The 26314-nt window shown below is 37.2% G+C and overlaps 3 protein-coding genes and 1 long non-coding RNA gene across 8 annotated transcripts; 2 read left to right on the top strand and 2 right to left on the bottom strand.

Moving 5' to 3' along the window:
• The first annotated feature begins 1835 nt into the window (after window positions 1–1835).
• Window positions 1836–9857, top strand: Cog6 (conserved oligomeric Golgi complex subunit 6). 2 transcript variants are annotated; one of them, XM_022846931.2, is made up of 13 exons: window positions 1836–1972; window positions 2401–2602; window positions 3062–3234; window positions 3832–4040; window positions 4413–4498; window positions 4668–4892; window positions 5085–5256; window positions 5424–5675; window positions 6060–6117; window positions 7262–7455; window positions 7935–8159; window positions 8674–8909; window positions 9771–9857. In XM_022846931.2, the coding sequence occupies exons 2-12, from the start codon at window positions 2430–2432 to the stop codon at window positions 8851–8853; spliced, it is 1947 nt and encodes a 648-aa protein (XP_022702666.1). In that variant the 5' UTR covers window positions 1836–1972; window positions 2401–2429; the 3' UTR covers window positions 8854–8909; window positions 9771–9857. The 2 variants fall into 2 exon arrangements, with proteins under 2 accessions (XP_022702666.1, XP_022702667.1); XM_022846932.2 differs by lacking the exon at window positions 1836–1972 and adding an exon at window positions 2016–2160.
• Window positions 9858–10387: 530 nt separating this feature from the next.
• On the bottom strand, window positions 10388–12991 carry LOC111268156 (uncharacterized). Of its 3 annotated transcripts, none has more exons than XM_022846933.2 (4): window positions 12546–12991; window positions 11999–12203; window positions 10906–11807; window positions 10388–10629 (listed from the first exon to the last, which is right to left on the bottom strand). In XM_022846933.2, the coding sequence occupies exons 1-4, from the start codon at window positions 12861–12863 to the stop codon at window positions 10423–10425; spliced, it is 1632 nt and encodes a 543-aa protein (XP_022702668.1). In that variant the 5' UTR covers window positions 12864–12991; the 3' UTR covers window positions 10388–10422. The 3 variants fall into 3 exon arrangements, with proteins under 3 accessions (XP_022702668.1, XP_022702669.1, XP_086827704.1); XM_022846934.2 differs by having other exon boundaries at window positions 11495–11807; XM_086971578.1 differs by having other exon boundaries at window positions 11999–12163; window positions 12546–12757.
• Window positions 12992–14377: 1386 nt separating this feature from the next.
• Window positions 14378–21454, bottom strand: Snm1 (DNA cross-link repair protein snm1). 2 transcript variants are annotated; one of them, XM_022846929.2, is made up of 3 exons: window positions 20152–21454; window positions 19423–19568; window positions 14378–17371 (listed from the first exon to the last, which is right to left on the bottom strand). In XM_022846929.2, the coding sequence occupies exons 2-3, from the start codon at window positions 19551–19553 to the stop codon at window positions 16030–16032; spliced, it is 1473 nt and encodes a 490-aa protein (XP_022702664.1). In that variant the 5' UTR covers window positions 19554–19568; window positions 20152–21454; the 3' UTR covers window positions 14378–16029. The 2 variants fall into 2 exon arrangements, with proteins under 2 accessions (XP_022702664.1, XP_022702665.1); XM_022846930.2 differs by lacking the exons at window positions 19423–19568; window positions 20152–21454 and adding an exon at window positions 17793–17878.
• Window positions 19186–25736, top strand: LOC111268154 (uncharacterized). The gene is made up of 2 exons (XR_002685033.2): window positions 19186–19310; window positions 24891–25736. It is a non-coding gene; the product is annotated as an uncharacterized LOC111268154 (long non-coding RNA).
• Window positions 25737–26314: the final 578 nt, after the last annotated feature.

The following is a 26314-nucleotide window of genomic DNA, read 5'->3' as shown; positions in this document are numbered from 1 at the left end:
CGGATTTTTCTACACTGACTAGAAATGTATATAGCAATTCCATTTATTGACCTTTGATGGTAGTGGTCAAATATGTTAGATACAGAAGTTAACAATTCAATATCCCCAGAGCAGAGTGACATATAGAATAATTCAAATACGTCGCCATACGGGTCATGTCGGAAAACTAACTGATTTAAACTTCAAAACTCGTATTTTTTAGATAATCCAACTAAACTTCGCATAGAACCTGTGTGAAATTAACTTTTGATCTTGCATACGTTATCAGCCAGCAGTTGAGATTTGACCTAATGCACACTAACTTATAGGCAGATCTATGAGTATAACCCCGTTTTTCCGTTGAAATGATTCCCTGCGCTTTTCTCATCATTCAATTACAACTGATTCATTTTTCAACCTCTATCATTACAAACAAACGGTCTTCGGACATACTGCCTGAAAAGACGCGCTTAAAATTTAAAAGATACTACTACCCCTTTGCACACAAACGTTCATCTCGCCGACATGCAGGATACACAGATACTCTACAAGCATTGACCTTGGAGCGTGACCTGCGAGCCTTCGTCTTGCTGGTTATTCTCCGTTACACTACCGTTATTAGAGTGTTCTAATAAGGAGAGAATGTTCGCTGTTATGACAGACACGCACACAAAATCTAATATAGTGAAACGTACAACTGAGGTGCTACGACCAGTTATTGGGTCGCACCGATCCAGTTAATCTCTTGCAGTTATGAAATGTTTTAATACTCACCAATTATTTTGCTTCACTTATTTTATTAGTCTGTTCAGGTATTAACAAATTTGATTTATTCGTTCATTCCTTCACTCATCCTATCCCTATTTCCAGGCACGATATCAAACCTGTATTTTCATAGTTACCCGGTAGCAACTTGAGAGACTTTATCATTTTAGTTATGTTATTTTATTACAGCTACCTGACTGCATCAAGCCCTGGCAGTACTTAGTTATTCAGTTACCCCCTTGACCTGTTCCAACGATTAGTTTCGCTGATGATTTACTCTAACGCTGCAGGTGTCCCCCTATCCTAACTAATCTTTTTATTTCTACTTTTTTATTTGTACAGCCCCCTTATTGCATTGGTTACCATATAGTTGTTATGCTTCTGCTGAATAAATAACTTGGCCGAATTACCTTGTATAATTACAGCTTTCAATATCAATACGGATATAGTTAGCTTTCTCTTTCCTGTTGATACTTATCCGATTTTCAACTCTTACATATCCACATTGAATCATTTGTCAATAATGTTCGTGAGTATCGCTATTTAACCCTTAAAAGTGAGTCACAGTTATATTTGAAACTCAATTATTGATCTAAACTTATCATGTGTAAACCTTTCAGAAATCCTCTCAAAAAGAATGCCACTAGCTTAAAATTAACAAGAACACTTTTCTAGGAAACAGTCAACCCATGGCAAAACCTAACGCGCAGCCCGCCGTAAAGTAAAACTCTACTAGGCCGCAAGGAGTCAAGTCAAAACAACCGCAGTGACAACAGTCTCATCAAACAATCAGCACTTCAGATGTCCTGAAAGCATGAAACTTTTTGACTTCATATACGCACTCGTAACTGATGCTCAACGCAGATAATATTTTTTTCTGTATTTTTTTCATTTTAGCTAAATCTGCATCATCTACTCTATTCTGTGAGTGCGAGATCGATCACTGTCGTTAAAAATGCGCATTAGGATTATTCGTTAGCTACCGTACGATTCACCTCAGCATCGCCTCTTCTCTGTGCATAAAAGGCTTGCCCATCGTGGTACTAGCGGAGCGTTGTTTTCTACCATCATCCGATGTTCTACGGGTATTTTCTAACCCCCTGTCTGTTTAGAACGTCACCCACTGCACACGGCTGTCAGTTGACTGTGATTAAAGCAAATTATATTTGTAGAATCTAGAAAAATATTGTATACTAGTGCACAGAAAAGATACGAAGTTGAGGATTAAGTAAGTCAAGGGGATGGAAGTCTTTGGTGCCGTTAAAATACAATTTATTGAAATAGATTCTCACTTGGATAACCAGATTTGGACGAAATGGTGCGGTAGCGTTCTCAGCATTCCATTGGTGATACAAACTCCTTTGGAGGTTGCAGAAACTTTGGCAGATTAGCTAATTGGGACATCGCAAACGCTTGGTATTTTGAAGCTGACTTAAAACTTTCATAAGAACAAGCTCATGCGTCTAAAAGAAACGTGCTTGATCATTTGTGCAGTTACAATTGTCTTTAATGTCTCAGAGCTAACCACTACTGTTTACATTAAACTGCTATTTTTATTAGCACATCAACCTAATCTATTGGTATCAATCAAACCGCTTTACTAAGTACACCCTAAATGTGTGGTTTAGTATAATCATATGTTATGTTGCCTTACAGAATTGCTTCGTATCTGTGAGCCACCAATAATGCTGACAGGATCTGCTTCAAATGTAGAGCCCGGGGGACAACCGGCTGGCACCTTCCTGCAGAAAAAACTGTCTAACGTGTTTGAAATGGGTCTTGAAAACGATCGTGACACTCTCGACATTTTGGCTCACATGTCAACTTTCGTTACTGAAAATAATCTACGCACGAGAAGGTCTGTACCGTCTAGCTATCGCAGTAATAAAGAGATGACAGCACTGTCGTCTCCATGTGCGTACTTAATGCGACAATATATATATATATATATATAGACAACATTGTTAGCTCGTTTATACCGGAAGCGTGCTTTTTACTGGTGCAGCTTTATACTCTTTGTTATCTGCAACGCTTGCTCTTTCTACAAAAACGTTATTTTAATTTTACATACTAAAGACCTTCATCGAGTGAGGTATTATACCTGCAATTGCAGTCAATCCCAAACTTTATAACGTACCAATTTTTCAGCGGTAGCCTCATTAGGAGCCTCGTTTTTACTTCGGCTAGTTGCACAAATCGTACAGATTGTTTTCGAGGCCATCCTAGTGATCCGTTTAACGAAACTATCCCCTTCTGCCGTACTGCATTTTCTAAACTTGATTTCCGTATATGTCATGTAATTGTTTTATTGCATTAGAAACCTTCGAGGGGAAATAGAAAAGCAAAATCTGGCAGTCAACCGGGAGTTCTTCGAAGCTCTTCGTAAGCAAAAGGAACAAGTGGATTCCCTCTGCGAAGATATCAATGTTATGAGCAACTGCTGTGAACAGATGATTCATCAATTGAACGCCACAAAGGAAAAAACACACGGTAAGCAGTGGATGTATTCCCGACGTAGTTGTATCGTAATTAAGTGCGTAAGACTTGAACTTGTCAATAGAAATAATTTGAATTTGCCCATAGGAGTACAGCTATTGTGTAAATCCTGAATTTTCGTTTTTTTTTTGAAAGCAAAATCTGCTATATGTGCCCAGAACTTCAAATATTTACTTATAAATAAACTAAGTACCTTAATAAATGACGAATGGATAATGTTTAATAATAAATTTCATATTATCGTCAAACTGCATATTGATTATGCTACGGAAGTTACTATTGTACTTCGATAACCTCATTGCATATACAAAACATCAATTCTACCTTATATTACTGAGGCGCAAATGCTAGAACTGTGTTGTTTATTTAAACATAAATGCAATACTTGCAATTGTTGTTATGTGCTATTGAACGTTATGTGGCTTTACCTAAGTGCCTGGAGTGGATGTAGTTTTGATCTTGGTAAAAAAATTAGCGCATTATTGTGTATCTAAGTATGTTTACACAAATGTTTGATGTAATATAATGAAGCTTAAGATACTGACGCTTTGAATGCCAATAAATGAAGAAAACTTCGTTTATTTTTGGTAGGCTTGATTAGCAAAACTTCAAAGATGAAGAAGGAGTCTTCGCGGTTAGAGCGTAACCATGCTTTGGCTAAGGCTCTATTAGACCATTTTCAACTGCGTCCAGAAGAAATTCGAGTCCTGCATGGATCACCAAAAAATCTCACCATCGAGGAAGGATTCTACGCTACGTTGGATAAATTGCGTCGCATCCACGATGACTGCAAGCATCTGGTACGTTGTAAGATCAGAACAAAATACACGGTGTATCGACAGCTGTTAATATGCTTTATTCAAGCAGTCCTCATCAAAATTAATATCCTGGGCTAACAGGAGTTACGAATTCAGTTTGATCTGAGGTATGAGGTATTTGTATTTGTATTAAGTGTTAGTGACCCTATATGCAAGCGAGAATTAGGGAGAATTTTGAAAATAAATAAAATTCGTAATGCTGTCCGCTTCGTTTATTTCGGCATTCGGATTTCTTCATTTATTTAGTAATGGAAGTATCTTATGTGATTTTGGGTAAGTCTTTTCGTCAATACAATGCGTCATTTCTCCAAACGTACTACTTTGTTGTTCCCAAACTACCTTGTGAATTTTTAGGTTCGATCTCAACAACCGACAGCCGGCTTGGAGATTATGGAAAATATGACGCTACATATGGAAGCTGCCTATGAACATCTTTTCAGGTATCATTATGACACCATCCTTAGCAATATCTGAAGATTTAAAGACTCTAGCTCCACCGGAAAAATTTAAAAATTTTTAACTTAATTTTAAAATAGGGGTCTTTTTAAGTCATCACGTACTAGATCTATCCACTTAATAGACGTACGTGTTATTCATTGGTTTCTGAAGGTGGATTCAATCAGAATGTCGTCTTACAACCGACGAAAGTACGTTATTCCGATTGTCAAAGGGCTTAGCAGCATTACACGCTCGACCACTACTGTTTAAGAAGGCGTTAGCTGAGTATGCCAACGCACGCCGAGCAGCCGTACTCCGAAGCTTTATTGACGCTCTCACTCGTACCACACCTGGCGGGGGAAAACCCATCGAATTCTATTCCAGAGATGCACTAAGGTAAACCTTCTGTGTAGTTTGTAAGCCAATTCGAGCTCAGGCCGAAACTAGTCCACATCCGTACCCGTTTCTCATATCCTTAATTAATATATAAATATTTCAGAGGAGCGTTTGGTGTAATTGACAACTTAATATGTTTGTTAATTCGGTTTACCAAATATCAATGGTTTATACGTTTGCTTGCTAGTACAGGTATATAGGTGACATCTTGGCCTGGGTACATCAGACGGTGGCTACGGAGCGTGAGAATTTTAAAGTTCTAATAGCGAAGTGTGAGACCTGTGACCTCGAAGCGATGGCTAGTCAAGCAATCGCTCACATTACAGAAGGCCTGTCATTGCCTATAAAACAGCGTTTCGAACAGGTCTGCGGCTTGATACTCAAAATTCAGTATCTTATTTAAGTGACTATTATCGATATACACTGGTGTAAGTTCCTTAATAATTAATGGTGTATGCTTTTAAAAGCTCCTATTATATTGTATACTCGCGATTAACAAAAAACATCTATTTAAATTTTTTTTTTCGATAGATCATGACTCAGGAAGCAAACGCGGTGACATTATATCGCATTTGGAACATGGTGAACTTCTACAACGCTTCTTTAGATGTTCAGCCCTTAGATTCAGCTGACATACGTGACTCATTGTTGTGTTACACCTTGGGCGAATTGTTGGCTCTGAGCAAAAAACTGTTTACCAATTCTCTCGTAGGACATACCACGCGCCTTTTAGAGCGAGTGGAAAGCCCTCCTGCCGATTTGGGCCCCCCGCAGTGCTTCCAGGTAAGTATTTTAGAGCCTTCCAAACGCAGAGTCATCATCTGCTTAATAGAAATCTTAGTGTCTTTCATCTAAATGTTCGATTTATTCAGAACTCAATTTCCATAGATTTTTTTGCATAGTGCATTTTGCACCTCATGAAAACATGAGCTAATAATACGTAATTTTGATTTTAACACGCGGTAGTGACTAATTAGAGTACTAAAAGTAAAGCATTTAATTTAAATTTATAAGCTACCGGCTGCTTCCCAATAAAATCATTTAAGAATTAAAAAAATAATGGTAGATAGTATAGAAATAGAAATATTTAAATAAATCTTTCAAAGATGCAAAAAAGGAAACAAGTTTACCTGCCTTAATAATACGGCATCACTATTTTCTTTTCAGACAACCCTTACTCTGCTTCGGCAAATACTTTCCTGTCAGGATTCGCTTCTTACTGAGGGTAATAATATAAAGCTATCGGTTGCTGATGTATCAATTTTACATAAACGACACTAGTTTGTCGAATGCATAATACGAAGACCATGGTAAAAGCGGCAACTTTTGCTGCCGTCATATTCTAAATCTTCTATAATCGGCTACCTTTTCAAGTTCAAAACAAAACATTTTTCGAGAATTTCATGTGAGTCGAGCATGAAACTGGTAAAATTTCGTGACAGGTACATTCGCTCAGCCCTCCATCATCGAAAACTTAGTTTAACAAGCTCTTCAAACAATCCCGCGGAAAAAAGCATGAACAGCATGAACAGCCTCGTAAAAACTAAGTTCAATAAGTTCAGCGTTTCGAATGTGAAACTATAGCGCATATCGGGCAAGTAAGACTCAAAAAGCTTCAGCCAAAAAAAGTATTTGAAGAGGCCTCTAACGAGAGCAATTCAAATTAGGCTTCAAAAAGTGATCCAGTGGTTACCGTAACTACACAAGGTAGATGCTTGTAAATAGTGTGAGGGTTCTGATATATCGACAAGCATCGGTTTCGTTTATATTTTGGTCTTGCATGCTAGAAACGCATATCTATTGAGAAGATGATCCAATGAAACTAAGATTGCGTTGCAACAGCTCTCTGACACGTACAGTAAACCTATGGCGTCTCGCACGATCTGTGGGCTTAAATTTTTTAGCTAAATAAACCTTACTGTATTGACCGCAAGAGTATTTCCATCAGCGAAAACTTGAAGTCACCAATATGTTTTAGCTTTTCTATGATAGATTTTTTTGGTACAAACTTCCCGTAAATGCTCAAGGTGCAGGGTTTTTAAACCTTTTCAACGCTTTTTAAACCTTCCGAAAACGGAGCCATAAGAAATACAGCACGCCCAATCCGCGAGGCATGGTACCTTTGTAAACGCTGAACCTCAAAACAATGGTTTTGTCAGAGAAGCTCCGCGAGTTTACCCTGATTCAAATCCATGATAAAACAACATCTTTTGTGCGTTCTTATGAACGGTAATTCGTCTACATTTCCAACTTGCTCGTGGAGAAACAATTTAAATAAAATGAATACATTGAGAATAGGTGGCCCCCAATTTACTTTATTGAAATTTGGACCCTGCAACAGGGGATTGATTTCTGTTTTGTTATTATAGAACGCCAGCAAGATATTGGACAAATTTTGGATTTGATGATCGACCCGCTCCTGCAGAGCTGCCAGCTCTCTGCCTCAAAACTACAGGCACCGGTAGATATGGCCACTTATATCACTAACTGCCTCTACACACTTTGTACCGTTCTCTGCGTATACGAGCATACCGAAGGGAAGCTGGAACTATGTAAAGCTCAGGTATCGAATTTTTTATAGTTAGCTTGGCTCAAGTAGATTTAGACAGAAAGATCATTACAATATTAAATATGTTTAAAAATGTTTTGTTAGTCTTAATCAAGCAGCAGTCAAATAAAGAGTTAGTAATAGGCGAAATTTTGTTAGCTGATGGTCTTACCTGTCGTATTTTTCTTTAGTCTCTGTAATCTTAAGATTTAGGAAATTGCATGAGACCTATAGTGGCGACCAGGAGGGCAAAAAAATATGACATCAAGGTAGAAGTGTCAGACTGCATGCGATGAACTGAATTTTTTTTTCAACTTGTTTCCCAGAATTCCTTATAATTTTCTAATGGAATTACTAGCACAATAAGTTTTGCCACAAAGGTATCCTGCTGCTACGAATGCAGTTGCTGAATAATTAGTTAGTGTATTTGGCATAACCTAACTACTTCCAAGCCGTACCTGGCATCTAGAACACCTATGTCATTTGCATTACAGGTGGATGCCCACCTCGCGACGTTAGTGTCAGAGCAGTGCGCTCAGCTACTAGGATCCCTCGATATGAGTGCACTTTACCGCATGACAGAGGAGTTTAGTACAACGCCAGGCGGTTTTGGGGGTCCAGCGTCTGCACTTCCCGGATGTGATTCGATAGCCGCCCAAATGTTTGCTCATAAACTAGAGGAGTTCCTCGACAAGCCCGACCTGATGACTATACCCCAAGTACGAATTATGCCATGTCGTAGCCCCAAAAAGTGTTATTCAACTTTATTTGAACAGCTTTACACATTGAAAGGACCCACCAATTTGTTTATGGCCGCTGAGAGGGAGAGCTTGTGGTGAAATTTCCACAGGTCCCAGGTCTCATATAATATACATGTATATATATATATGTGAATGCAAGTGACCAATATTTAATTAGACAAAAGTTCAGGCTTCAACCTGACCTATGTTTTCTGTGAAAACTAAAAACTGCAAAAGGAAAACGAACAACGAGAAAATGCAAGACAAAGGCTTGTCAAATTATTTTGTAAAGTTACATTTAGGAGCAAAATATGAAGGCAGATTAACCAACATAGACCAAATAATTAATCAAACATGAAGTTAACATATGCCTTATAGAGTTGAAAAAGAAGCTTATAAATCTGCCATCAACACGTCTCTTTCTTCTGAGCGTAATAATACAAGACATAGAGATTGATCTTGTACAGATTCGTTGTTTTTTCCCGCTTTTCAGGTCTATTTGCTTTTAAGCGGTCTACATCGGCAAGAAGTTCGACAACGTACACTCACGGTTCTTTGCGACAGCTATGAAAAGCTCTTCACAATAGTCACAGATCCAGTGAACGGATACAGTGATATCCATTTACGAACACCAGAAGATGTCAGAAGCATTTTACTCCCTTCCAACAAATAATTCTAGTGTAACTTTGTAAGAAAACCTCCCTTTTCCTCTGGACTTCATTCTAGTAGGTAAATATAGCATTTAATATATTTATATATACATATAAGCTTGAGAAAAGGTATTCATTTTATTTACAGCATTAATAGTCAAGGTCGTTCAAATATATTTTGCTATTCTAGGCCATAGTCAACGTAGGCCATGGTGGAACTATGGCTGAAACCCGTTGGATAATTTTGTATTTCTTATTTACTTCACTGTTTAGCGCAAAGATAATTCAGTACCAGTAAAAACGGGATAAATAATTTTCTTGTTCACAAATAAAACGCATAAGCAAATACAAGAGTCCACCATATACAGAAGAGCAATACTAACCGCAAGCTCAGCTTTCCTCCTCAAAAGACTCATTCGATCGATGATTGAACTGTTTTATGATAACACAATAGCTTTTTTGCGATACACATCAGTTTCGAAATCATTGTTAGTTGGCAGCGTTTAGCTGTAGCAAAACTTAGTAAACATTAAAAGATCGTAAATCGATAATACAAATTCTATGTAATACTAACCGCGGTCGAACTAGCAACAGTTTATTGTTAACGTTTCTAACAGTTTATATATGGGATAAACGAAATTGATTAATAGAATGCACTTGTCGTCGTGGGTAAAGTACATGAAAGGTTACGTAATTTATCTTAACGTAATTATTTATTCTGTGTAATATATATACGGCCAGAACTTATGTGCAAATGCACAAATTCGACTCAAATTTATATCGTACGACCGATACATTTGTTACGTTCCACCAGAATCTGCAATATTACGGTATTTCAATGGTTGGACTGGTTCGAATCTGATGTATATAATACAAGCGCTTCTGTAATACTCGCATCATCATTCATGATTGAATTGGCAGAATTTCTTAAATGTTGCAGGTAGCAAAGTCACGAAATGATACTAAGGCGTTTCGGAAAAGCTGCTGCTGCGCTCCAATAAAATAAACGTTACGTATAAGATAATTATTTGATTTTGTTTTCTTCTATCCTATCTTACTGGTTATGACTAGTGTTTTTCTATTTGTTTGAGCCGGTAAAATTTTGCACACATTACACAGCGGAGGCATGGCCTTATTTCGAGATTAGCGCTTGCTTTTCAAGCGCTCCTTGTCACAATTTCCACATCATTCTTGCATGGTCAACATAGTTACTACCGTATATAGTCAATCAAACGGTTGATAGTTCGGGCTGACTGATACAATCTGGTCGAGAACTGCTCGAGTTAGAACTAGATTAATCGACACTTACAGTCATGAAGACCCTGGGAAACGCATCGCTTTGAGTAGAATACGTTATTATGATGGAATTGATTGGAAGCAATATTTGGCAATTTCGTTTTCAATCATAGTTGTTTTGTTATATCTTCATGCTGGAATATATAATATACGCATTGGATTCGGCTTTAATCACATTCTTAACTTAAGACCTAATGCAGGTACAGTTATTCTTACGTATTGAATTGCTTGACTTATGCATACGGTACATAGTAGTCAGACTTCTTAAGAGGTTAAGCTGGCTTGTTACTAAATATCTATATAGTTGCCGTGTCCTTTATTTTGTTAGAGTACTTTGTAGATACAACCGCTACAAGAGTGTCACTTTTTAAAATGTTGTGTCTTTCGAAATGAACGAAATCTTCAGTTGGATGTTGTATATAGAGAACGACATTCTCAGCCCAGCTGAGCTCGTTCACCACTCGGGAACGACGATAAAAAGTTCCGTTTACGCAGGCATCCATCTGCAACGAAAGAACATGAATATGTTTTGTTGTCTGGTTATGAACGTAGATCTAAAATTCGTTCATTATATTTCATTTTTTGCACAACCAATGTGTCATTCGCGTACATTTCTGTAAACCTAAATTCTATCTGGAAACCCCGCTTTTAAGTGTTTTTCAATCCTTTTTCTCTTGCCTTTCTTTTAGCTTAAAGTAAAAGTGAGAAACTTTATCACATATTAGAAGCCTCATTTGCGCGTTCAACGAAAGTTGAACACGAAAGGAAACCACACGTACCTCTCGAATGAACGTATAGCATGTTAGTGAGAGGTCGCCTGTTTTGTAGGCTTGCAATGAATATCCTTTCCAAGCGAGAATATAAAATGCGTTCGAACTTGATGGAATTGGTGAAAGATACTCAACAAAGAGCTCTTCGGAAAGAAGCTTCCACGAAGATTCATTGGGGCGGCGAAGAAACAGACCCCAACAAAAATAATAGAGTAAAACGCAACCGTCTCCTCCCGTACATAGTCGACCCAACCAACTCTTGTACGGGGGTAAAGGAAGATCAGTGAGCCTCAAATCTTCAAGTAGGTCTTCTGGACATGGCTCTAGAACATCCGAAATTTCAGAAATCCAGAACGTTTTATTTTCGAGCCAAAAAATGTTCAAGCCTCGATAATTCAAAACAGCCATTATCTTTTCTGCCATCTCAATCGGTCTATTGTTACCTCTAATCGTTTTTAGTTGGCCTTGTAATGTGATGCTAGCAGTAACAGGCTGATTTACATTGAATTTCGTAACACAGTTAAGAGAAACTGTCAGTGCGGAGTTCTTGATGACTGTACTCTGTAAAGGGGAAGCACACATTCTTAGCGATACGCACGTCTCTTTTTCAAGTTCAACGTTCCACAATCTTCCGGCTACTACAACTAGTCTGGAGTGTTGCGATGCTTCAGATGTTGGTATTCCGGCGACCACACCCGAGTTTTTTCGAGGTATTTCAACCCGAGACAGAGTATCGTCGTTCTGATCTGAAGAACAGCTCTCTGAGTAACTGTACGCGTCCGCAGTGTACGAAAGCTGTTCAGCAAGTCGAGTGAAATCGTCTCTCCGTTTACCAAGATCGGCTCTCCACCACCGAAAAAGGACTCGAGCCCAACGCCAGGCATCGTTACCACCATTATTTCCAGCAGAACCTGTTAGAAGGAACGTCATCAGAAGAATATTTAATACGCTTTTTATTGGATATCATGACATCTCGTATTACTCGTAAAGGATAATTTCTTTTTTATCTAACGACTCCTTATAAGTCATTTCTCAGCTTTTAGCCCACGTTTTACGATACTCGCCCATCGAAGCCATTAGTCAAGTTTAAAGATCATAGTACCTGTCTTTATAGACGAAGATCCACTGCGCATTTTCTTAAGTAGTAACTTTTCAAATAAGGCAGCATCAAGCTTTTCAAGATGCGGTGTACCGAGCTTGTCAATATGGTCAACCAAATAGTCTTCAAGCTGACTTAGTAGATGCCCAACTTGAAGCTCCTTTGCAGCTGCATAGATGTCACCCACATTATCTTCAGTTAATTCCACCTACGAATTTCAGAACGTTTTGGTCATAACACGCTAAACCCCGAAAGAGCCTGTCACTCAGTTTTACTCGGTCTACTTCAGTCACGGTTCAAGAAACTACGGTCAAATATCGTACTCTCGAGAGATTTAATAGCACAAAGTTTTCAATTTAGGTAGTTGTAGAAAAATCGGGCCAAGCTCAAAAATAAGGTCGCTGGAAGTTCATTTTGTTCTGTCAAAAGCTATGAATGACGCAGTTCTTGTCCATAGCACTTAAGAAACTTCAATCCACCTATTTGGATCAGTATCAGTATCTCCTGTTTAATCAATCACCAGATGAAAATACTTTTACGACCCCCTTACCGTATGGCCACGAATCATGGTCGCAACCGATTGCACCGCATAAAAGAGCTGTCCAGACCTTAATGCCATACCGTCCGATTTCCATTGACTTTCCCCAAGACGCTTAGCGTACTCTGTTAGCATGTTTTCCTGTAAGGCCCTTCTGGGAATGCGGACCTCCTCACCGAAACGACACACGACCACGACCTCAGACTCATCCGACTCAGGTAATATCAAAGTATGTACTGCTTGCGAAGTTTCCGTGTTATTGTACTTGTTTTTCGAATTTGATAGGTAGTCTGATGACTCTGTAAAGGTAACTTCAGGGAAGTCTTGCATTTATCCGCCAATTAGTACGTGCTGATTGCGAAAGGCAATTTTGACCGATTGCCAATAAGATGTTTCCCCTTTTTTCTTCTCTGTTGTAATGTTTTCGTTGTTACTGTGCACCGATAATACAATCACAAAACGCCATTCCACCAGTTAGCTTTGACATATATTTGACGCGCATTAATTTCAAATAATTATATATGGGGGCCACAAAGCTGCACTTGCGTTATAACGTTCTAAAAGCTATCAAGATGGTTAGTGCTGATGACTGGTGATTTACTACGCAAGTGTATAGATTCTTAATAACATACCAGGTAATAGATATTTTCAGTCCTACTGTGCTATATATGCTCTCGCCGGGCTCTAAGCCCGTAGGCTTCTTATCAGCAAAGTATATTAAAAGGCACAGTAACACCGGATACCAGTTACATCGAAAAATATAGCTGGTATTTGGCATCTTCCTATTACTTAATTGTATAATGGAGCACTTTTTAGGTGTTAAGTTGTAAAGGAATTAAGGTGATAACTTCCTACGATTGGGCATTAATACCCGATAAGATAGATGTAATATTATAAAACCTAGTGATAACTGCTAGAGGATGAGATATAAATCATTTAGATACATTTTATCCTTTATGCGTAAAATAAGATTATGGATACTTAAATAAGTATGCACCCAAAACTAAAATAATAAACCATAAAGGAATGAACAGCACTGAATATTTCATAATATTGAATTTAATATTTAACTACAATGTTATGAAGTTAAGTTGGTACGGAAGTTTCTACTGTTTTACTCGCTGTTCTTCCACTCGCGATTTGGTGATGGCGAAGTATTGCCGTTAGGAAGTTCTTTATTTACCTTACACATACGTTGTTATGTTTTAAGCGGATCAGAAAATTTTGTCTTGAATTTGGGCATCAAATTGGATGTATTTTTTAAAAAGTCAGCAATTCTCACATTTGTAAAAAGTTAAAAACATCGTTGTGGCAAAAACCATGGGAGTATAAAATAACAAGTCGAAAGCAATTAGAACGTTTAAGCAAAATTACCTTAAAAGATTAAGCAATAAAAATTAAAGATAACGGTTACTAGAAAAATATTCAAAATTATATGACATAAAAACTAAAAGCCATTGATCATTTCTAATCAAGTCATAGGCTTTTCGTCTTCAGCTAATTTTTTCATTGATGAATAAACTTGTATATTATATGTAGGTATTACATATTAATCGAAAACAATCCGAGCAAGTATTCTAATATGAGTAAAGGTTGTTCTGAGTTTTAATATATATACATATATATATATTAGTGATTTTTATTTAAGCACTGGTTAAAATCAGTCAAGAAAAAACGCCCATCATTCCATAAAGCTCAGCAACCAATATTCCTTTGGATCTTTATGGTTTGTTTAAAATTTTGCCTACCATTTACATATCGAACTTTTAAGTAATATGATAAAATAGATCAATAGAGGGAAAACATATTATGAAAATGACTACTGAAATGAATATTTCAGTCTATTACATTTTTTTCATATATTCAATTTCAAATATTAATGATGACATTTTTACCTTCTACATACAATGTATATATAATATAGTCACATATACGTAGATGAGAAAACTTATTTGAATAATATTATTATATAGTTTTTAATCTACTCTTTTAATGGAACAGTTTTATGTCATTGGCACACGTTTCATATGGTTAAATCTTAATCGAGAATACCCACGAGTTAACATATATCATAACACCTAATAACTCGACTAATCGCTTCCGGTAAATCATTAAATGTCTCCGCGAATTTTATATGTCAATAGTCGATTTTTAAAGAATTAATGGATTATCACTTAAACTTATTATTCTTGTTTAACACATCTAAGGGTGAGTAGCCTATTCAATATGTAGTGATACAACATAGATAGCTTATCCGTTAATGGCTTCAATGGTTATTTCATAACGTCTCGAGACTTAGGTTGCATTGACATTGTAACGCGATCATTCGGTGTAGCAAACTTGAAATAAATCGTTGTACAACACAATATTTGAGATGTATCCCTCATGTTGTACTGTGGTATAATTAGTAGAGATTATATGTACCCGTTCTCGTCAGAATTTTAGAGCAACGCTTGACTTGTATACCTCTTAGGTATATTCTTATATGTTTGACTACTACTGCAGCTTCGTCTTCTTTCTGCCATACACAGATAGCTGATACGGATTTGTCTGTTATAATAGGGAAATATAATATTTACAAAGTGCTTCGATTTAAAAGACACTCACCATATATTACTGATTTATACTATGTTATAACAAAGATAAAGCTTCTTTTCCCTAAAACAGAATTACATTACACTTAATCATAAAAATACCGTGCGTAAATGAGTCACAACCCATTTTTGAGGCCCCTATACTCAAGAGTTGGTAAAATTGTCAATGAGAAACGACATGGCTTTTTGTCCGTGTTAAGAGCAAATTACTTCCACCGGATTCACTGCTTTTATTTGAAAATGGCATACCTATTTGATAAAATCGTCACGCGTAAGTCCTTAAGATATCTACGGCAAATATATTCATTAGAGCGCTCCAATATTATAAGTTCTCATGTAGGTTCCGCATCACTTTCTAGGTACATAAAAATCCCCGTTTTTCCGAACACCACTAGTGACATACCGCAATTCTATAAAAACCCCTTAAAGGCTTTCTCTGTATTATTTAGAGACATTCGTTTTGTATCTATAACATTCCGAGTACATCTTAAACAGTAGATTGTACATGTCTTGTTTGTTAAGAAATAAAGTAAATATCTACGATAAAGCTGAATGAAGGTTCAAAAATTTATAATACTGAAAAAGTTACCATTTTGTGCTTTTTAAAACCTCTAATATAAACAGTGAATAAACATTTACTAACACTAAATAATAGTGTTTACGGCAGATGATGGTAATCAATAATTATTCATTACTATTCATTGCAATAATTACCAACAATCAATACTATTTTTGCTTCTATGTAGATGAAGGAATATAAAAACAAATTTTAAATTGCAGTTTTATGAAAAAACAGCGATTGCAGAATAAAATAGCCTCTTCACAATATAAAAGATCATCAGTCGACTGAGAACACCTTATATATTGTCACACAAATAATTTTAAATTATTAAAGCATAAAACTAACTGGGTCGTAAATAATCCAAAGTGATAGTTTTTCGCGGTTTAGGAGTTACAGCCAGTCTGCCCTTTTTCCGTAACCGCTCTTCCAAAGTTTCCTCCGGTGAATCTTCGTCTGAACTTGAAGACATATCTCGCCTGACAGAGGAGTCGAGCATAAATTTCTTTGGTGATAATTTTTTTGGAAAAATCGCTTGTATTCGTAGCTGAGGTGGCTCAAACGAGTCGAGCGGATGATTGGGGTGCCATGCTTTGGGCGTTGTAGCTCGTGTGCGGAGCAAATCTAAAATCTCCGTTTCGTTAGTTCTCTTATCCACAACGTTTGGGCAAGCCCGGGAAGGATTTAAATAGTCAAGTAAGTCCATTATTTCCTCAAGACTCGAATGCGTTGACCAGCACACATTGTATTCATTTGGAAAGCGCGGGTTCCTCATGCAAGTACTAGTTTCAGCATTAATATAACACGCTTTAATGAACCACATATACGAAGCCTTTAGACGTAACACTGTAGTTTTAAAACCATGTCTTACACGCTCGCAGCTTCTATACGTTTGAGGTGGTCCCTCCTGACAGAAATGTACACGGCAGTCGGTATTGGTAGTGAAAATATCCTGTATTCCCGGAAAGCCTCTATAAAGCATCAACCTACTCTCGTTAACATGAATTTTCGATTCAGAGAAGTTGGCCAACCATCTCAGAAGGTTCTCGTAGCCTATATTATAGTTGGTGTACAGGCAAACAATATTTTCCGCCTTAGCAGCCAAATGGCGTTTAACGATGGGACCAAGCTCCTCGAGAACATCCTCTCGTCGGGGAATGGACCACAGGTTACGAGGTGTGCACCACGTTGAGTCGAAGTATACAGCGTCAAAAACTTTTGCACATGGGACACCGCTACGGCTTCGATCTTGAAGACACCTCTTGGACCGTATCTCATCAATTGTTAAACGGAAGTCACCTGTGTAGAGGCATCGGAACAGTGGATTTGCAACTTTTGGTTCAATAGTTTTTTCGAATAAGAACATCACTGAGCCCATGATATGTTCGGCAGAAGTCAATGTCACGGTAAGCGTATACTCAATCGTTTCGGACTCATTGATCGAAAAGTTTCGACCAACGAGTGGGCTGTCAGATTGTGATAGAACAGCTGAACAAGACGTCCGAATGCGAATTTCGTGAGGTGTATCCAGCTCAAGCGCAATGATGAACTCATGAAGAAACGTCAGCTCCTCACGATTGAGTAGCATCTGAGCCGTAATCGGTGACACGTAGATCTTTCGCTGAGAAGTTTTGCACTTCATGAATTCTTGAAAATTTGGGTCCGTTATGCCTCGTTTGTGATCGCTAAAATAATATGAAAGGAAATTGATGCGGAAAAATATTACGTTAAGAAAAATGTATATTAAGGTAAAAATAATACGCTATAGGGAAGTTAAGTATGAAGAACAGTAGTCCCATTTCATTGAAAAACAATGAGATATCGTGATTTCTTTCCTTCTTAAGGCGGTGCAAAGCAGTATACACTGCTTCATAATTCCACCAAATTAACCGTAACATATTTCATTATTGACGTTATAGTTGGTGGTGTAATAGTATTTTTGGGCTTTTACTCAAAGCGTGTATCAACAAACAGTTCAATTATTTTAGCAACATGAATATATGGAGCTGAAAAATTATCATAAAATAACCAATATTACAAAAAAAGGGTAATTAAAGCCAAGTCACACTACATACAGCCTATCAACATAGCATCGAAAGAACTTACTCGCATTTCTTTGTTTCCCTATGACGCAGATCGACGCAGATTATCGTGTTTTGCTTTGTCGTTGCTTTATTTATTAATAAATTTGCATTTATTAATAATGACAATCCATTAATACGATTTCTCTCTATCTTACAAACATGATGTATTGCAGTATCGTGGCAGTGTTACCTAGTAGTGCATCCAATGTAAGTCTTTAAGAATGCTTTTTAAACTTGTAAAGATGAAAGTGAGATTTCTTATTCTGAGATTTTCATTTTAGAGTTTTCCTTTTGAACTAAAGCGACCCACTGAAAACTATTAAAATCAATGCAGTCATTTCAAAATTTTTCTGCATTGGTGTATACACAGGGCGGCCAGACTAAGTTTTGATTTCTTCTTATACTTCGTTTCTAAGACAGTATCTAAACAAATTTTGAACGTATCCTATGTTTATATATACTTTTTTATATATGCCGAAATTTAATTTCTGGCGCTTATGCTTGTTCAATATAGCTCACAATTAACCACTGTTCATATATCTAGAGAAAGGGGAGAGGAAGAGAGAGACTATATGGGGCTGTTTAGTAGTTTTTGCAGCCAATTTTGTTGAAAAACAAAGAAAACTTTTGAAAAACAAACTAAAATCAGGTTACGTTTTCGAATAGTAGCTAGATTGAGTTACAGGACATGACTACTCTGGGGGCTATAAGAGCCAGGGTGGGGTAGAGCTATATGAACCATTTTATTTTTGAGCGTACATGAAACCGGACGCCGTAGATACTATTTTCACAAGGAAATCAAAAGAACGAGATGGCCTCATAGCGCGATTCTGCGTGGTGGTAATGCACATATGTTTCTATATGTCAAGTTAAACTAAGGTATCGTATTTTCGCAAACATTATATCACATGAGGTTGTCAACGACGTGCCGTATGTGGTTGGAAGAAATTTTGACGACTTTAGTGGCACAACGCAACGTTCAAACACAACAATGTTGTCGACATACGCGCTACATCGAGGATAGCTAGGAATACGCATCAGAATTTACCATGGATGCCTATTTGTACGAGAACCGTGTAAACCACGATAGTTAACCAGTTGCAGTGTAGTTAAATTAGCCTGAAGAACGATGCGCATATTATTACTGTTATTCCTCAATTCCCGGACACAATGTAATTTCGTAAATGTGTCAGTACTTTGGTCATTCAAAATTTGACCTTATACTGCAGAGCTGAGCTTCATGTCAATTTATGACATATAAGACATATAATTATATTTGACTTGCGGTAGATTATTAGACATTATTGTCTCTTCTAGCCGTAATCACGGCCTTCCTGGAAAGAAAATCATTTTTCTTATAACTTTATTAAGGTACTGGGCTTACTGATGGCAAACACGGACCCACCTCAGGCCCAGGTAGGCTCATTTTGTGCAGCTATATGAACCAATGACATAAGTGTCTTAAACTGACGTTTGCTCAGAAAGGAATTAATTGTAGTGAGGCCAGCTTAGCGTCATAAAGTGTTTGCTAAAGAAACGGGTATGTATTTCCTCCTCTGTGACGGCACCAATTGTTATGTGAATTATAGCGAAATTAGCTTATATTCCCTTTGTGTATAAGCTTTAGTCACTTTACATGAAAGGATACTAACGCATGGTCATGTGAAATGAAGAAAGCGTTCAGGCTAGCATCTGCCTCTAGTTTGTCAATCATGATTCCTGGAAGCTCGGGAATCCTTCCTGGAAATGTTGACATCTTGTCCAAAAATAGATCGGAAATCATCAGATAGTCAAAGTTCTGAAATGAATAGCATTTGCGTGGTTAGGTATAATGCTTAAAGACAGCAACGGGTTTTTCGATGTTGGCTGACTCAGTGTATATCAATCGAGCTTATTAAATTATAATTCAGATGGAATTGGTTTTAATTTATATTATAGTGCAACATATCAATGTACGCTTATTTAGCTAGGATTACGTCCACACTTCTGGTTTGGGGTTATAGTATAAAAGCAAGGTCCAACTATACGAAATTTTGGGCTTAGTGGGTGAGACCCTCATAGTTCTAGTCAAATGCCTAAGCAGTTAAATTTGGTTAGGATAATGCAGGAGCGTCCAGTTTCCTTAAAAAGCGGTTCACATCTTAAACAAGCTTAGCTGAAAATTGTTGGAATACAGATATACTTGAAAAAGAATACTCAAAACAAATGGTTCACTGAGTAAATATTGTGCATTGCTTGCTGGTACGTCTCCGTGCTAAATAATACATGCATATCTTTTAATCCGAGCTTTACCAACGAACATCGATTTAATGGTTTGACTTGTCATCTCTACATAATTGATATTGGCTTCAATGGTAATAGATTTACTTGACGATAAATACCTGGACTTGTTTTCTGGCTTTTGGTTTTGGCGAACCGATAGCTATGTTGACTGAATGGGCCTAACAAAAGTGTGACAAAACGCTTTTATTTATTGATAATCTTTCTTATAGTTGTGGTCAAACTCAAATTTGAATTCATGCTAGAAATGCTCTTTTGGTATAATTTTTTCCCAATGCAAACAGTGTACTTCTGTTCGCTTAAGTGTAGTAACAGGCTCAAGTTTGCACATTCGTTATAATTTCACTGTGAAACTTCAATTCATATGAGTTCAAACAGTAAACTGCCAATCAGTTTTTGCACAATATCACATCTATGTATACTTTAAAGTAAATATATAAGTAGATATATATAGGCATATCAGCTGGTTTGAAACATCCTTAATCCCCTGTCATCATATAATCCAGATGTAAATCCAAATGTGTAACCAGTCCCTAAAATGAGTTTATTAAGGTAACAGTTTGTAATCCATTTGCTTTTTATTCACTGGAGGTGTCATCTAGAGTTGTGTTTTCCTAACACTGAAACACCAGTCACGGGACACCAGTGGCTCGCAGCCGACGTACCACTTCATATAGCATCAGCCTTAAACATAAGCATACTGCTCTCTCCCAATAGCAATGATGCCTGTGATTTTTAGCTACTAGCCTGCAGATCTGGGGCTCAGGGCACTCATTAATTAACTTAATTATGCTGCCGTAGCAAATATTAAGATGTTAAAATGACTTCCATGTACAGATAGCAAAATGGAACGAGTACGTTGCTTAATTTGAAGTGTCCACTTTGTGGAAAAACTTCTGCTAACCTGTGATCTTTTTTTATATAGCAAATTACAATAATAATTTCATTTTTTGGTCGCCCAACTTCTCATTCTCTCAAATTCTCAAGAAATCCATTCTTATAAGCAATTCTGCTTCTGAATTTTATTTTTACTTGAACAGCGGCAAATGACTGTGATTGTGGCCATAGCTCGGATGCTGGCGGAAAAATTAAAAAAGCAAGTAAAGTTGTTGATGAAATTAACTGAAGATGCTAAGACATTAGAAATGATGAGTTTTGCGCAGAATCGTCCTGGCTTTGGCGATTTTCCGTAGCAAAGTAATGCTTAATTGAATGCAAATCGTTTTTTTTTCAAATTAAAGCGAATTCGTTATTTGCCGTATCTTGCTCATCGCGTACAAATTCCATCTAACCGAAGACTTTCTTCTCTACCGTCAGTCAGAGTTTTGCTGCGGGTTGTAGAGCTTATCTTTTTGTTTGCACATTATTTCTGTATCTTATTGTTTTTTTTTTCATTATCCATGCTCAACCTCTAGAGAAATGGCCCGATTCCGTTACATTCCTGTCAAGTTTCGCAGACGGAAAACCGACCGAATAAATCCTTTTGCGTCTAACCGTGTAACACCCAAAAATTGACTCTTTTTTTATAGCCTATTTTCTTCAAATGATTTAAACTCGTTGGTAGTCAATGTTTAGTTCCTTGGCGATGTCATGGTTACATCACGTGTGTTTGCAATAATGTCATCAACTTTCTTCGTAATTGTCATCTACTCCGAGGAGCATCTTTCATATCGAAATGTTTACCATGTTTCTTCCGATGACGCGTTTTGTGCCATAAACAGTACAATTTTTTTGTGGTCCTGAGTAGCTTTAACTTTTTTGTCGTAATAAAGTAGTAAATATAGTGAACGTTTGTAAAAACTTCACTCATCTTCAAAGCGACTCATCTTAGGTCTGAATTAAAGGAACTGCAATAATTCATAATAAGTTTTTAAGCAGATCGTTTTCTCATTTGAGTATATTTAGCGGTATGGGTTAATCCTCGCTTATCACTATTGACTACTGTAACACAGCCACGACGCACACAGACACAGACTTGTACTCTATCAGTAAACGGCTTCCGTGGCTAGACAAAAACGCGGTATGCTGACGAAAAAGCGAGTAGTAATTTGACATTATATCTACGAGTGAGAGGTAAAACCGTGTTCGTAATTATTACTTTTATTTTAAACTTTATTACTTTTATTTTAGATTATAATCTAATCTTCGTTCTTTCTAGTTAGCCTGTTATTATACATATATTCATCTCTTCTGTTCTGCAAATTACTGATAAGCGAAGAAGAATCAATTATCAGAATCCAAAGGATTTTTTTCCCTATTTTTAGCCGCACTAAGCAGAGATAGCAGCCTTCCCAGAGCTCTTCGGGTAAACCTTATGGATTCTGTAGTTCATGTTGATGGCCTTCACGGACCCTGCTTAGGTAACGTTTACCGAAAAAGTCTTCTTTTGTTTATTGTTAACTTTTGCATTTGCTTATTCAGAGAATGTTAACCAAATGAATTTGACCTATGGGCAAGTAATGCATAAGTTCTTTTTGTCTCGATAACCGCTTTTCCATCGTGGCTTAATATGACAAGAACAAATGAATGGTGCAGAATATCACCAGATGCTGCTACTTTTAATAAATACCAGGGGATGATTGTGTACGTAGGATTAGTTATACTGCGGTGTTTCAAGAATTTACGAAGCTCCTCAAACCTACAAAAAACCGCAGAGGAAGAATTGAGGGTTGCCCAAGATAATATCAAAAAAGTGTTCATTGCTGCTAAACAAATGCATACATAGAGGCTAAGAGTATGTTATCATTTCGAGCATAGGCAACATGTACATATATGTATGTATGCTTTCGTATCTTAGATGATGCTAGATAAATCCCTCAGCCGGCCAACTTGCGTTTGTAATCTGTTTACAAATCAAAAAAGGCGGAACCTGATGCTAGTTTTTCGTAAATTAATTTTTTAAAGTCGGTTAAAACAATAGGAATATCTCAGATTATTATTATTATCTAATAACTTGCTGTTTCTATCGAAAATGTAGGTTCATTTTTTTTTATACTGCAGATCATTGTATCACTGTAATAAGATTTATCAGACATGAGTAGACCATGAAGAAATTTTCCAACCTGTATATTTAGTTAACATAATGAATGAATTAACTGCTTTTCAGTGATATTTCAGCCCTAAAATTATAAACCAATGCACTTAACTATGTTGTAGACACCCTACCATGTGTAGGAATAATACGCAAAACAAAGACTTAACTTACTTTAAAAGTTAAATCTTTGTTCGCTGTTAGAGCAACTGAGCCACCGACTGACGTGTTAGATATAATGAGGTACGGCCCTTGGGGCTGACGTGGTTCCGCGTCCTTTCGTTTACATGTAGTAATGCTATTTTACATCTATCAAAAGCTGTCCTCCGTAGAAATGACACTCTTGTTTGGCATTTCAGCTCTTGCTTTCTAAATGTGTTGCCGTAGGCAGGACCGGTCCTAAACTTCAAGTCACGCTGTGTATTTTCGCTTCACAGAAATCAGTCATGTTTCAACTGTTGCATGATTATATGTTCATTCATTAGGTTTATCCACCGTAACGATCGGCATCAATCAGCATTTCGGGTGTGCTCCGAGTACTTAACCTATTTATAAAATTAAGAAATTTTATAAGCAATTAGAAGATACGTTTGTCGCTTTATTCATCCATGATGCAATACAACTGCATCCGTTTGCAAATCTAGAATAGTGCAAGCCCAAAATCTTGGAAAACTTATCCTTAAGCTCTTTGGATGACATTTGCCATAAAGGGGCATTGTAAAAAAGCTCTCCTCACTTGAATAATTTAGATGAGACTAATGATTTGTCGCCCTTTTGCTGTATAAAAATCGCTCGTAATGAACGTTCGTTCTTCTGTTTGGTCACAATAACATAAGTTACGAATAAAGTTTTTAAAAGATTAGCTATATATTATAATGAACAGATATACACGCCTTTTCTACTGTTTACATATATTCGGAGAAATATCCGACTGTGACTATCATTGATTATCTAGTATTGCAAAATTTACTAGTTTACAGTTGTACCTACTTACTGAACAACTCTACGATGCGAAGTGGACCAAGCTTTCCATTAAGTACCAGTAAATGAAGTTCATTAGCGCTGCACGAAAGGCGGCGATTGTTAACTTCAACGACAAATAACATTGAACCGGGACGGCCTTGGGTGTAGATTCGTAGACGAGCTGGAGCTCGTCTTCACCGAAAAACTAAAACAACCATGCCATTATATTTATAAGGAATTATTATATTCGACGGGAGAAAGCCAGTGTTGAGTTTAGTTTACTGGAACAAAAAAAATTAATTTAGAGGACTGTGGACTAGAATTAGAATTTTTTCGACGCAAGCAAATTTCGGATTTCTCTATTTAAGAGCCCAATGACCTAATCTAGACATTTTGAGTTTTTATGCTCGATGCTGACGCTAGACATCCCATCAAACTCATTACAACAACCTAAAAAACCAGCTGACCGAACACAGAAAGAAGACGAGTATTCAAAAATATCTGACTAAAAAAAATAACTAATTTGCAGAGCCAGTCAAGACGTCTCTAGAGGTCTGATTCATATAAGCGGCATCTCATCTGATTGGACCCAAATCTGCATCAAAATAAATTTCTCCTCTAAGTGCGGTCTGATTTTCCATAAATGCCACGAACTGTAGCTGTTTAAAGGCCTTTTAGTATATCAGCCACTGCTTCAGGTCGATGAAGGATTTTCAGGAAGCGTTTTTTGACTTCAACTATTTTGACATGATCACCTTTAATTGCTGTTAAAGCTGTTGAATGGTCTTATTAAGTGGAGCATCTACCTAAATTTGATTGCCAACTTTTTCCATATGTACATTTCAGGCGTCTATAAAAAAAACTTAACTATCAGCAATGAACTGTACGACAGCTTGTAGGGATCCTTATCGATAAGAATCCCTTGACTGAGGAAGTTCATTGTTGCAGGAACTCCGCTACTGCCTAATGCATCCATCAGTTACAAGGGAAGGAGACGACGGCTCTCCAACGCTTATCGAAAAACGTGTCGATCCCATGATCTAAATACATTGGAATCAGCAATTACTGAAAGGGGACGATAATAGAACGTAATATAAAGTAATTTTACACATAAAGCTGCTTCTAGTTCAGTAAAATCAATAGATCGTTTATAACTGTTTGTTTTTCTCTTACACAACTGAAACGAGCTGCAAGCATGTGCAACTTAATACTAACTTCAATGACACTAAGTGTTTGGCGGTAACAAAGGCTCTTCACGGACCCATCATCATGGTGGGCAATTTTATACTGGAAAAGATGAAACGTGGGAAGTCTGCGCAATAAGCGATTTTTCGTAAACGGCAATCGTACTTCACGTTCACGCTTGCATTTCGCTGAGTCGACACCTACACGAAGTAGAGCGTCACCCAGTTCAACTGGGGCAAAATTCAGTTTGAAAGCTTTTGCTAAGGCTAGAACATCCTCAGGAAAATAGTATTGTCGGGAAGCCAATATCGCTAAAGCTTCATTTCCACGCCGAAATGTCTGAATCTGAAGCAAAATCAGCGAGTAAGAGGGACTTTCTCACACAGCCATACGGTATAATACATAGTGCAAATGTAACCATCAATTTGGAATGGTATCAAATGTCTTACTAATAAAATAATCAGTCAATAAAATAATGCCGAATACATTGAAAACGGCGTAGACTACCTTCGTTTTACGTTTCATTAGATTACGATTTACTCAAATGTTTCGTAGAAACATCTGATATTTTGTACCTTGGCGGCGTTCTGGATTATTTTGTCGACGATGATCGCTATAATGTGCGGTGGACATTGGATATTTTATTCCTTCAGCGACTTCACGGCCTCACCAACGGGTACGCTGTTGAGTAGCAACAACTCCCACTGGGATGGTTCCCATCTAATTAGCGCATGGGAACTGCTCCTCCCTTAATCAGGTACTATCAGTTAAGATCTAAAATACCTTTTCTATCTGCTATTATGTTTCAAATCAAGTAGATAGCAGTTCGTTCGTTCATCATGGCCGTTTCATGCTAATTTTGAGATCGAACAACAGCATGCTTAAAGACTATTCTATAAGTATAGCAGTCTTCAATCTCCTTGCTTGACGAGTTAGACCTGAAAAATTAGTATTATTATACGTTGCCTTGGCCGAAATCAACCTGAAAAATATAGGCAATTTAGCATTATTGTCTCCTGCCATGCAGGCATAAAAGGCCTTTTCAATAAAGCTTGTATTTAGATGTATCGATACACAACCAACGT

Source organism: Varroa jacobsoni, unplaced genomic scaffold (genome assembly GCF_002532875.2).
Source record: "Varroa jacobsoni isolate VJ856 unplaced genomic scaffold, vjacob_1.0 scaffold_1263, whole genome shotgun sequence".
Lineage (NCBI taxonomy): Eukaryota > Metazoa > Arthropoda > Arachnida > Mesostigmata > Varroidae > Varroa > Varroa jacobsoni.
This window is presented reverse-complemented; position numbering and strand designations above follow the sequence as displayed.

Excerpts from the sequence above, each read along its gene's own strand:
- Snm1 (XM_022846929.2), bottom strand. The coding sequence starts at position 19,553 with ATGATTTCCGATCTATTTTTGGACAAGATGTCAACATTTCCAGGAAGG. Across the intron at positions 17,372-19,422 it reads TTCATTTCACATGACCATGC|CGATCACAAACGAGGCATAA; the intron begins GTTAGTATCCTT and ends ATATTATTTTAG.
- Cog6 (XM_022846931.2), top strand. The coding sequence starts at position 2,430 with ATGCTGACAGGATCTGCTTCAAATGTAGAGCCCGGGGGACAACCGGCT. Across the intron at positions 6,118-7,261 it reads GGATTCGCTTCTTACTGAGG|AACGCCAGCAAGATATTGGA; the intron begins GTAATAATATAA and ends TTGTTATTATAG. Across the intron at positions 7,456-7,934 it reads TGGAACTATGTAAAGCTCAG|GTGGATGCCCACCTCGCGAC; the intron begins GTATCGAATTTT and ends TTTGCATTACAG.
- LOC111268156 (XM_022846933.2), bottom strand. The coding sequence starts at position 12,863 with ATGCAAGACTTCCCTGAAGTTACCTTTACAGAGTCATCAGACTACCTA. Across the intron at positions 11,808-11,998 it reads ATCTTCGTCTATAAAGACAG|GTTCTGCTGGAAATAATGGT; the intron begins GTACTATGATCT and ends TCCTTCTAACAG. Across the intron at positions 10,630-10,905 it reads GCTATACGTTCATTCGAGAG|ATGGATGCCTGCGTAAACGG; the intron begins GTACGTGTGGTT and ends CTTTCGTTGCAG.